The sequence below is a fragment of the Capricornis sumatraensis genome, chromosome 8, assembly GCF_032405125.1.
Source record: "Capricornis sumatraensis isolate serow.1 chromosome 8, serow.2, whole genome shotgun sequence".
Lineage (NCBI taxonomy): Eukaryota > Metazoa > Chordata > Mammalia > Artiodactyla > Bovidae > Capricornis > Capricornis sumatraensis.
In genome coordinates this window covers 5,564,236-5,575,254 of record NC_091076.1, presented here as the reverse complement: position 1 = coordinate 5,575,254, position 11,019 = coordinate 5,564,236, and the positions used below count along the sequence as shown (strand labels likewise).

Genomic DNA, 11,019 nt, shown 5'->3' with positions numbered 1-11,019 from the left:
TCAATGCCCCAGGCCCATACTGGACACGGGGTGACCCGCACACGGCTCAGAAATGGACTTGGCCCCAAAAGGAATCCCTTGGGGAGCTGTGGGCAGAAGCGGCCCAAGGGGTAAGGAAAGGACGGGGGTGGAGCAGGAGGGCTGGGGATGCTAGAGGAGGGGGCAGCGGGACCTGGGCTGCGGGACTCCATCCCCTCCTCTAGCCCAATGGGGGGCTGGCTGCTCCCCATCACACTCCCTTGAGGTCCCTACTGACGACCCCCAGGCGCCTCTTTGTCCTGAGTGGGTGGGGTGGAACTGGCAAAAGCTGGCGGCTGTGAGGAGCGGCAGGACCTCCAGGAGCGGGAACAGCCTGGTGAGCGGAGCTTAGGGGACCCTCCTTCCCCAATCTCAGTTCAAGGTAGGCGACCCCAGTGCCGCAGTCGGCTGGGTCACCCGGCCACACGCCCCGGGCCATCTCTGCTCACCCACGACACGCTTCCCAATCAGGACAATACAAAAATCTCTTTATTGCCCATTTTCTTAAAGTCGTCGTACATCTTGGCGGGCTGTGGGGACAGGATGTGCAAAGCAGGCGACACACCGACCGGCCCAGTCCTGGAGCCGGGAGCTGGGGCGGGACTGCGGGGTCCCTGCCCCGGGGCTGGGGCCGGGGAGGGGGTCGTGGAGAGCGGCCCCTAAGGTCGGAGGAGGGTTTCCGCTGTGCGGTCTCTTGAAGCCTGGGCCTGGCGGAGGGGTCTCGAGGACCCAGTCCGCCTTGGAAGAGGCTGCGGGGAGGATCCCAAGCTCCAGGTGGCCAGGCTCTGGGAGGGGCGTTCCTGAACCCGGGGCGGGGCGCGCAGAGGGTCCTGCCTGAAATTGGCGCGCGGAATCAGAGGGGCCCCGACCTGAGACGCGTTAAACCTAGGCCGGAGATCACGCTTGGCCTTTCACTGCTCCTCCGGCCCATCGCCTCCCTGCGCCTGTTCGTAGGGACAGGGCCGGCGGTAGAGACCAGCTGGTTCCGGGCCGGGTCGGGGCCACGCGGGCGGCGCCTCCTCCTCCGCGCAGTCCCCCCGGCCGCCGCCTCCGCAGCCGCCGCGCTCTCCCTCCGCGTCGCTCTCGTCCGAGTTGTCCTCCTCCAGGTAGCGGTAGCCGCGCACTTTGTGCTGGGGCCGCGGGATGCGCGGCTGGCGCGGGACCACGCCTCGCCGCAGCTTCTGCTCCATCCACAGGTACGAGGCGGCGGACGCCACCAGCGTCACCAGCAGCACCATCAGCTTAGCCTGGGCCAACAGGGGTAGAATGCAGGGGACCCACGGCTGCCGGCCCCGCCCCTCGCCCGGATAGGCACGCCGCAGCTCCTCGGCTGCCCTTCCCTCCTCCTGGGGGCCAGCCAAGCTCTGGGTACCGTGCTGCCGGCAAGGCCCAAACCCCAGCTCTGTCCTTTATGGCCACCCTACTTCTCAGGGCCTCAGTTTCCCTTACTGTAATGATAATGCTTTTGCTTCCCGGGGTAGATGTGAAGGGAGGCTTGGGCCACCTTAACAGGGCTTAGATTACCCTGCCCCTTATGTGAGGACCATAAGTGACACTTGTTACAGGGTTTGACTGTAACAGGCCAGTCAGACATAATTTTACAACATAAGGCAGTACATTCACGCATATTCACAGGCATACTCCCTGCTATTTCCTGTTCTATGTCATTAAAAAAAAAAAAATTTGGCCAGGGACTTCCTGATAGTCCAGTGGCTAAGACTGTGGTCCCAAAGCAAGGGGCCCAGGTTCAATCCCTGGCGGGGGAACTAGATCCCACATGCTCCAACTAAGATCCTGTGTGCTGCAACTAAGACCCAGTGCAGCCAAATAAATAATTTTTTTTTTAATTGTTTTTAAAGTTGGCCAGAGGGTCAAGAAGGGAGAGGGACCTTTAGCATCCAGCTCAGAGCCCAACATCTAGTGAACAGGTGACCAAACAACCCATCAGGCAGCTGGGATGTGCCCACAAGGAGAGGGCAAACTATGAACCCTTTCAGACACGGGTAAACTGAGGCTGGCAGGAGATGAAGCAGGAAGTGACAAGCCAGTGATGGGTGTGGGGCCAACCAGTGGGCTTTGCCCAGGGCCTGGCCCTTGGACAGAGAATGCCTTTCAGGGTCTGTGAGGCTAGGGCGGGCACTCAAAAGTATCTGTTGTCTAGGGGTTGAGTAGGGACGGCCCTCACCTTCATGGGCAGGCTTGAGCCCAGGTAGACGGTGAAGATGGCCACAGCCTGCCACCAGTGATAGATGGTGAAGATGAAGTCTTGCCTTTCCTTGTCCTCGTACAGGATTCCCAGGAGCGCTGCAGACAGGGCAGGGCAGAGAGGGGGAGGGGCCAGGTGGGCCCAGAGCTGCGGACCTCCCTCTGGGGACCCCCAGATCCCTTGCACTGGTCCCAGCCCTTGGCAAGAGCGCTTAGAAAGCTGTTGTAAACCGGTCCCGGCCTGCCCCCTAGTGGTTCGTTGTTGTTCAGTCGCTCAGTCGTCTCCGACTCTGCGATCCCGGGGACTGCAGCACTTCCTTCACTATCTTCCGGAGTTTGCTGAAACTCATGTCCATTCAGTCAGTGATGCTAACTAACCATTTCATCCTCCGTTGACCCCTTTTCCTTTGGCCTTCAATCTTTCCCAGCATCAGGGACTTTTCCAGTGAGCCCCCTAATGGACACACCCTGGTTATTTTTCTGGGATGCAATGGACCTGCTCTGGGGCACAGACCTTGATATGTTTCCAGTGTTCTGAAAACTATGCCAAGGTGGACCCTGCCCCCTAATATGAAATAAGACCTCCCCAGTGTTTTTTTTTAACATGGTCCCTAAGAGGTGTCCAATACTTTGGCCACCTGATGTGAAGAACTGACTCATTGGAAAAGACTCTGATGCTGGGAAAGATTGAAGGTGGGAGGAGAAGGGATGACAGAGGATGAGATGGTTGGATGGCATCATCGACTCAATGGACATGAGTTTGAGTAAACTCTGAGAGTTGGTGATAGACAGGGAAGCCTGGCGTGCTGCAGTTCATGGCGTCACAAAGAGTCAGACACGACTGAGCAACTGAACTGAACTGAACTGAAGGGGTGTCCACAGAGCCCCATACTCAGCTCACGGAACCACACAATGTCACCCTGAATCCCATGCCTGCCCTGGTAGTCGACAAGATGTCCATGCAGGTGACTCCATACCCGCTTTGAGGGTGTCCACAGCCCCCATCTGTCCCCGCAGTGTCTGTGGACTTCCCCTCACCACCAAGAGTGTGCACAGGGATACCCACCTGCCCCCAGCAAGTGCACAGGCCCCATGACAGCCCTCCAGGGTATCCATCGCCCCTAAGTCTGTCCCTGGGATGTCTGTGCTCCCCACAACTGCCTCGAGGAGCCCCTGGAGCTCCTCTGTCCAGCTACCCAGGGCCCACGGCTACACTCACTGCTGATCCCAGTCTTGTTGAGGGCACTGCCCACGCCCCAGAGCACGGCTACTGTGTAGAGGATCCAGATGTGCTGCAGGGTCCGGGGCTTGGGGGCCCAGAAGAAGAGGCTGAGAGTGAGCAGCAGGTGCAGTCCAGCCCCGGCCACCAGGGGCACCGGGCGCGGCAGCCACGGCCCCAGCAGGCCCAGGGCCGAGGAGGCTGAGGCGCCCAGGCTGTAAGCCACGAGGAGGTATGCCAGGCGTTCCAGCCCCACCGAGCACACGCCGTAGCCCTAGGGGGACAGGGGTGAGGTTGGTGGTCAGCTGGCCCAGGCTCTTTGACTCACGTCAGGCCACATCCTGCCCTCTCAACTGCCACCACAGGGCCAACTTCCTCCAAAGCCTGTGGGAAGATTCCTTACTGACAGACCATGAGAAAATGCTTGGACAGTGGCCCCAGACACCAAGGTTGGAACCCACGTGGAACCAAACACTTTCTGGGCACGATTCCGTCTCAGCTGGAACTGAGTCATTAGACACTTCACAAATGAGGAAGCAGCCTGGGAGAGGTGAAAGCAACTTTCCCAAAGTACACAGGGATTGAGGGAAAGAGGCAAAAGGAGATGGGGGGAAATATCCAGGTCTTCAATTGTCCCTCGGTGTCTGCAGGGGGTTGGCTCCAGGACTCTCTGCAGACACCCTCTGTGGATGCTTAAATCCCTTCTATAACATGGGGCAGTGCTGTGGGCCCTCTGGATTCGTGAACGCGGAGGGCCAACGGTGTTTGTATTACACATACTTATAAATTCGAAATTTGAAAAGACCCTGATCCGGGAAAGATTGAAGGCAGGAGAAGGGGACGACAGAGGAAGAAATGGTTGGATGGCATCACCGACTCAATGGGCATGAGTTTGGGTAAACTCCAGGAGTTGGCGATGGACAGGGAGGCCTGGCGTGCTGCAGTCTATGGGGTCACAGAGTCGGACACGGCTGAGCAACTGAACTGAACTGAACTGATAAATTCGAAACTTATTCGTTGTTTATCCGAAACTCAAATTTAACGGGATATCGTGGACTTTATCTGGCTTTACCCTCTGCAGGCTGCACTTACCAGTGCGAGACCAGTGCAGGCAAAGAGCACCTCGAAGCCGCTGTAGATGAAAAAGGGCACGAGGTGGCGCAGGCGGAAGTCGCGGACGTGCTTGAAGGGCAGCTGGAAGATGTTGCCCCAGCCCACACTGCGCAGGTCGATCTCCTCCGTGGGTCGGTATGCGGCTCCGCACAGGCCCAGCACCTGCGGGCCAGGCAGTAAGGGAGGGGGCGGGCAGCCGGGAGCCCTGGCCCCGCCCCTTGAACTCGGCCCCGCCCCCATCCCCTCCCCCGGCAAATCCCAGGACGTGCCTCCCGGCCTCTTCCCCAGGTTGAAGCCACAACTCGGACTCTCGCCTCGCCTCCCATTGGCCGCACCCCCTCCAGGACCCTGTCTCCAGCTCAACCCCGGATCTGGCCTGGACCCTCTCTTACTGGCCTCTGGCATTCCAACTCCTCTCTCAGTCCACAGGCATCGGCCACGCCTCCAAGCCTCAAGCCCAGTGCGTAGGCTCAGGACCCCTCCCGAGGACTCAGCCCTGATTCTAGACTCAGACGAAGCCGCCTCTCTCCCCGCCAAGGGCCCCAGACCTGACCCCGCCACACCCCCACCCAGGGCCGCACCAGCAGCATAGCCAGGAAGGCCACCGCCATGAGCACGCTCTCCACCACAATGAGGTTTCGGCTCCGCGGTAGCGTTCGCAGAACGGTCTTGTTGAAGCCAAGGAGGATGCCCTGGCTGTTGGTGCCTGAGAAAGAGGAGGGTGCGGGGGCGTCGTGAGGCAGGGAGCAGGGCACACTGGCAACTCAGTCATGAAGAAATGGGACCAAGGAGATGGGTGAGGGGAGGGTTAGAGGGGGTGGCTGAGGATCCGTGCCTGCAAAGGCAGGGTTCCTTTGGAAAGTACTTTGGAGGTGAGGGCCAAGGGGGCTGAAAGTACCTCTCCCCAGGTTGCCAGCCCACCTCCCACCTCCATACATCTCCCTGCATTGAGGGTATACTTGATCTTGAGAGATTCCACAGGCAGCCTCAGCCCAGATGGACCTCCTCTAGGCAGCCTTCCCTGATGCACCCTACCCTGACCCCAGGTTGAGTCAGATGACCTAAGGACAAGGCCCTTTGCTTTTCCCAATCACCAGAGGTGTGACGGCAGGCTCTCAGCTCTGGATCCTGTGAGCGAGGGCATCCTTTCTGCCCTTGAGGGCCCAGTGTCTGCTGGGTGACTCAGCGGGGGAGGCAAGCAAACCTTAGGGAACCCACCCCCCTGAGCACTAACCACAGTTCTGCACGTTGTACAGCGTGTGGTTCAGGTCATACAGGTAGTGGTTCAGGAAGTAGATCATGGGCAGCTGGGCGCAGGCGAAGCTCAGCTGTGGGCAGGCGGGTGGTATGGGTCAGGTGCAGGGCATGGAACCAGGTGGAGAGGACAGGCACCATCTGGGAGGGGTCTGGGCACAGCCTTGGGAGGACAGGGGCCCTCCCACTTCTGGGGGGCAGTCCAGTGGTGGGGGGTGCCCGATGCAGGAGGACTTCCTCCTGGTCAGCACCATGGACAGTGAGATGATGAGGTCTCTGTCACTAGAGGTAAGCAAGCAAGGGTTGGCCTAAGAAAGGGCAGTGGACTAGTGGACTGGAAAGACTGTGGGATAGGCTGCAATATGTGATTCTGGGCCTGGAATAGCCTGCCCCCAGGGTCCCCAGGCATGGCACTCACATGGAAGAAGCTGTAGAAGATGGCTTGGAAGACCAGGAGGTAGGGTGCATGGGAGCCCCGTGGTGGGCGCTGCTGGGGCCCCTGCTCATCCTGCTCCTTGTAGTGGGAGTACTCATAGTATTTCTGGGCCATCCTGGACCGCAAAGGAGAGAAGGCTCTCCCCAGCCCTCCGTCAGCCAGATGCCTCACTCTCTGTACCCAGGCATATGTGTACCCAACCTGTGTCCCACCAATGGGGAAACTGAGGCCCAGAGGGCAACTAAGGCTGGCCTAAGGTCCCCTAGCTGAGGTGGGCAATACAGCTCTGTTGGGTCCCCAGTCTTCCACCCTGCTGTCCACCAGACTCACCTGGTGATGTAGTTGCCCATGGAGGCCCAAAGAGGCACAATGGCCATGCCCAGGGCCACGGCTGAGGGCACAAGCGTGTAGTAGCGCTCCCAGTAGTTGGTGGAGACAAAGAGGGCGTAGATGCCCACAGCCAGGAACATCATCCACTTGGTGCCAAAAAACCTGCAAGTGGTAGGAAGGATGCTGGCACCACGAGCTACCCAGAGGGCTTCAGCCCCAAACCACAGGGGCCACAGCTCTGGGTCCCAGCTCCTGAGGCTGGCTGAGGTGGGGAGAGACCCCTGGCCCTGGAATCGAGGGACCTGAACTAGAGTCTCAGAGATACGGACTTGCTGGTGGCCTCAGGTGAGCCACTGTAACCACACAGATGTAATGTGCGCTGTGCCCCAGCTGCAAGCTTCTCACGGCCACTGCAGGGATAGAGGAGATAAAGCGGGGAGAGGGTGTCAGGAGACAGCGGCCCGTGGACACAAGAAGCCCTCATCTGTGTTCTGGGCTGACTACTGAGGCCCCTCCTCTACCCACGTGCAGTGACTGCAGGACCCAAGCGAAAGTCTAAGGAACTTGTCCCAGGAAACTGGGTGGAGGAAACTGAGGACCACGGAGAGAGCCCTGGCGCCCCGTCCCCTCTGCCCTTTGCCCTTTCAGTCCAGCCTGGTCAGTTGGGAAGCTTCCTCTTCACTGGCTCCTAGAACAACATCCTCACTGGCTCTTGGGAAAATGTCACACCACATTAGGAAGGGGTTGACAAATGACAGGATAAGGGACTATTCGGGCTCGGAGGCTGATCAGATAATAAAAAAATCACCCCTCTGATCTTGGGATTAGCTTTGTTTTGGTTTTTGTTTGTTTTGAGTATTTGTGCTGATTATTTCCTTTCTTTGAGTTTCTAGCAAGCTCAAAGTTCAGTGACTCTGGTTTTCTGATACAATTGCTTTCTCTTCTACAACAGGGTCTTCCTGTTTCTTTTTTTCTTTTTTTTTAATTGGAGTATACTTGCTCGTGAAGAGATTAAGAAGAGGTGGCAAGAATACACAGAACTATACAAAAAAGGTCTTAATGACCTAGATAACCATGATTGTGTGGTCACACCCCTAGGATCAAACTAGTCAATCCTAAAGGAAATCAACCCTGAATATTCACTGAAAGGACTGATGCTGAAGCTGAAGCTCCAATACGTTAGCCACCTGATGTGAAAAAGCCAACTCATTGGAAAAGATCCTGATGCTGGGAAAGATTGAAGGCAGGAGGAGAAGGGGACAACAGAGGATGAGATGGTTGGATGGCATCGCTGACCCAATGGACAGTTGTTTGAGTAACCTTGGAGTTGGTGATGGATAGGGAAGCCTGGCATGCTGCAGTCCACAGGGTCACAAAGAATCAGACACAACTGAGCGACTGCACTGAACTGAACTGCCATCTAATAAACAGACAGGCAGCCTCCTCTGATCTATCTGGGGAAGGGCACCGAAACTGCACCGTACACTCGGAAACTGCAAAAGAGTAAAAATACCAACACTCACTGCTGATGAGGCTGCGGTTTTATAAATGACACAGTCAGTGCTCAGGCAGGTGGTACAGTCCTTTGGAAAGTCCGCCTGGGAGTATGGGGGTAGGGAAAGCATGGGGGTTCTGAGTTCACTGCCCGGGTTCAAACTTTCAGTCTGCACTTCTGCCTGTGGGAATGGGTTCAACCTCTTGGTCTCCCTGTGTCTAAGATTAGAGCATCCACCCTGGATTGTAATCGCTTCTCGGCCTTTTGGCTAAGATCAAGTGCACCCTGGATTGTAGGGAATGTGATAGCTTATAAAGTACCCAGCACAAAGGAAATGAAAGGAGGTCCCTGTGGATAATAGTGATGGGTTTCAAGAGCCATAAAGCCTTTTATGTGCTTCTGACCTAGTCAGGGCAGTTCTGAAAGTTTATCCTAGGAGGTTTTCTTCCTTCCTTCCTTCCTTTCTTTCTCAGCCTCTCTCTCTCCCCCCACCTCTCTCTTTTTAGTTTTAAGACAAGGAAACAGCCCAGGAGCTGGGGGGGGCGGGAGGGGCGGGGGCGGGGGTTGCTTTGGTTTTGGAAAGACAGGGGAACAGATCCAGTGTGTGCACTGATCTCTGGGTCCCATCTGAACACTGACCTACCACCTGGTGGTTAGGTTCTGGTGGACGGCCCGGTGACAGCCCCGGATGCCAGTAAGGCTCAGGTCTAGAGTAGACGTCCCCAGGCCACCTACCCAACCATGCCCTTTGCAGTGAGCAATGTCCCTCAACAATGCCACCCTGATGGGTCCTGGGGTGTGTCCCTGGGCTTTGCTAGCTGATCAGATTCTTTCCAGAAACTCCACAGCCCTGACCTCATAAGGTCATTGTGGCTCCAGGCCACAAAGCAGGGCATGAGAATGATGCCGCGTGGGGTACGGACAAGCTGAGGGAAGGAGCCAGAGTGAATTTCTGTTGCTTGAGACCCACGGAGGCTTCCCTGGTGGCTAAGAGGTTAAAGCGTCTGCCTCCAATGCGGGAGACCTGGGTTCGATCCCTGGGTCGGGAAGATCCCCTGGAGAAGGAAATGGCAACCCACTGCAGTATTCTTGCCTGGAGAATCCCATGGATGGAGAAGCCTAGTAGGTTACAGTCCACGGGGTCGCAAAGAGTCGGACACGACTGAGCGACTTCACCTTGAGACCCACAATGTCTGGGGGCAAAGCTCGTGTTTCTTCCCCAAACCTGGCTTTCACCCCTTCTCTCTCACCCCTCTAGGTCAGCAAGTCCTCTCCCCATCCCCCAGGAACACCAGGGGAGCTGGAGACCCCGGTGTCCAACAGCCCTTGCACCCCTTCAAGGTTGGAGTGGGGGCAGGCCAGCCCTGGCAGGGACGGCCACAATGCACCTGATGAGCACGGGCGTGTAGAGCAGGGCGGCGATAGGCGTCACGTTGATGCCCATCAGCATCTTGCTGTCGATGTCGGGCAGCCCCATGTTGCCGTACTTCACCTCGCGGTAGGTCTCATCATAGTGCAGGATCAGCTGCATCTGCAGGAGGCCTGGGGTGGGGGCGGGGAGCGGGCATAGAGAGAGCCGCCTGGCTCTGGGGGCAACCAAGCAGAGGTGGGAACGCAAAGCCGGGCGGGGAGCTCTAGGCACCAAAGGGATCCCTAACTCCAATGCCCAGGAGGGCAGCGGGGAGGCCCAGGCTGGTCGAGCGTCCCCCTGCCAGTGGCAAGGACGGCGACTTGAATCTAGACACCCCCCCCTCCCCTGCGTCGCTCTGCAGGACTTTCGGAACCCAGCGCCCCCATGCCCTGCCCGCCCCCCGCCCCCAGGATGGCAGCAGACCCGCCCAGGGCTCCCAGCGCGCCGCCCACACACTCTCGAGGGTCGAGGCTGCCCCCTTCCCCCCGCCGGGGACGCCCCCACTGAGGGGGCGCCGCAGCTGCATCTGCGAGGGCGCAGATTGAGAAGTGAAAGAGGAAGGGAGGCCGAGGTTTCTCTTTCCTTGAGAAACTTCAGGTCCGCAGACGGAGCCGGAGGAGGGGAGGAGGGGAGCCCGCGGGCCGTGCCTCCTCGCCGGGCCCGGGGCCCAATCCCCCCGGCGGGGCGCGCCGCCGGCCACCTACCCAGGTAGACGCCGTAGGTGAGCATGCCGCCCGCGCTGGCCGCCAGCACGTTCTTGAGCACGCCGAGCCGCTTGCGGCGGTAGTAGCGGCGCTCCTCCTCCTCCTCGTTGTAGTTGGGGTACGCGCCCACCAGCTCGTCCAGCTGCGGGGCACCACGGCCGCTCGCAAAGGCGCTTCCCGGCCGCTCCCGCGTCCAGCCCCGCCGCCCCCGGCCCCCGGGGCCGCATCCCACTCCCGCCGGGGAGACCCAGGCCCTCCCGGTGCCCGCGCCCAGACGCCATCCGCGTCCCTGCTCACCGGGGCCTCGGGCCCGTCGGGGACCCCGAGCCGGTCCTCATCGCCCTGCGGCCCCGCGGCCCCCGCCACCGGGTAGAGCGGCGGCTCCGCCTCCATGGCCCGACCCGCGGGAGGACTCGCCCGGGAGTCCGGCACTTCCTCCCGACGCTGGGACCGGCCGCGCCCCGCCCCCGGGCCACCTCCTCCGCTAGGGGAGGCCCTGCGCAGCTGGGGGCGTGCCCGGCGTGTGTGTGTGTGTGTGTGTGTGTGTGTGTGTGTGTGTGTGTGTGTCCCCGTGCCTGTGTGTGTAGGGGAGCACCCTCGTGCCCCTCAGTGGCCTCAGGGATGGGAGGTGGTAGGTAGTTCGTATCCCCACTCTGCCACTTCCCTGTGTTGTGACTGGAGATTAACTCCACTTCTCTGTGACTCTGTTTCCTCACCTGTAAACCAGGGATTAAAAAGCAGAGATATCACTTTGTCCATAAAGGTCTGTCTAGTCAAAGCTACGGTTTTTTCAATAGTCCTGAATGGATGTGAGAGTTGAACATAAAGAAGGCT

The 11,019-nt window shown here is 58.9% G+C and overlaps 1 protein-coding gene across 1 annotated transcript; it reads right to left on the bottom strand.

The window, feature by feature from the left end:
- Positions 1 to 529: 529 nt before the first annotated feature.
- On the bottom strand, positions 530 to 10,608 carry UNC93B1 (unc-93 homolog B1, TLR signaling regulator). The gene is made up of 11 exons (XM_068977864.1): positions 10,483 to 10,608; positions 10,186 to 10,327; positions 9,459 to 9,612; positions 6,576 to 6,737; positions 6,228 to 6,360; positions 5,790 to 5,883; positions 5,137 to 5,261; positions 4,535 to 4,717; positions 3,443 to 3,716; positions 2,204 to 2,322; positions 530 to 1,265 (listed from the first exon to the last, which is right to left on the bottom strand). Exons 1-11 carry the CDS (start codon positions 10,576 to 10,578, stop codon positions 930 to 932), a joined length of 1,818 nt encoding a protein of 605 aa, XP_068833965.1. The 5' UTR covers positions 10,579 to 10,608; the 3' UTR covers positions 530 to 929.
- Positions 10,609 to 11,019: the final 411 nt, after the last annotated feature.

Bases quoted from the DNA above. Each gene is read 5' to 3' on its own strand.
- UNC93B1 (XM_068977864.1), bottom strand. From the start codon at position 10,578: ATGGAGGCGGAGCCGCCGCTCTACCCGGTGGCGGGGGCCGCGGGGCCG. The intron at 6,361-6,575 runs GTGAGTCTGGTG...TTTGCGGTCCAG, and splicing joins ATGGGCAACTACATCACCAG to GATGGCCCAGAAATACTATG. The intron at 4,718-5,136 runs GTGCGGCCCTGG...CCTGGCCCGCAG, and splicing joins CCTTCCTGGCTATGCTGCTG to GTGCTGGGCCTGTGCGGAGC.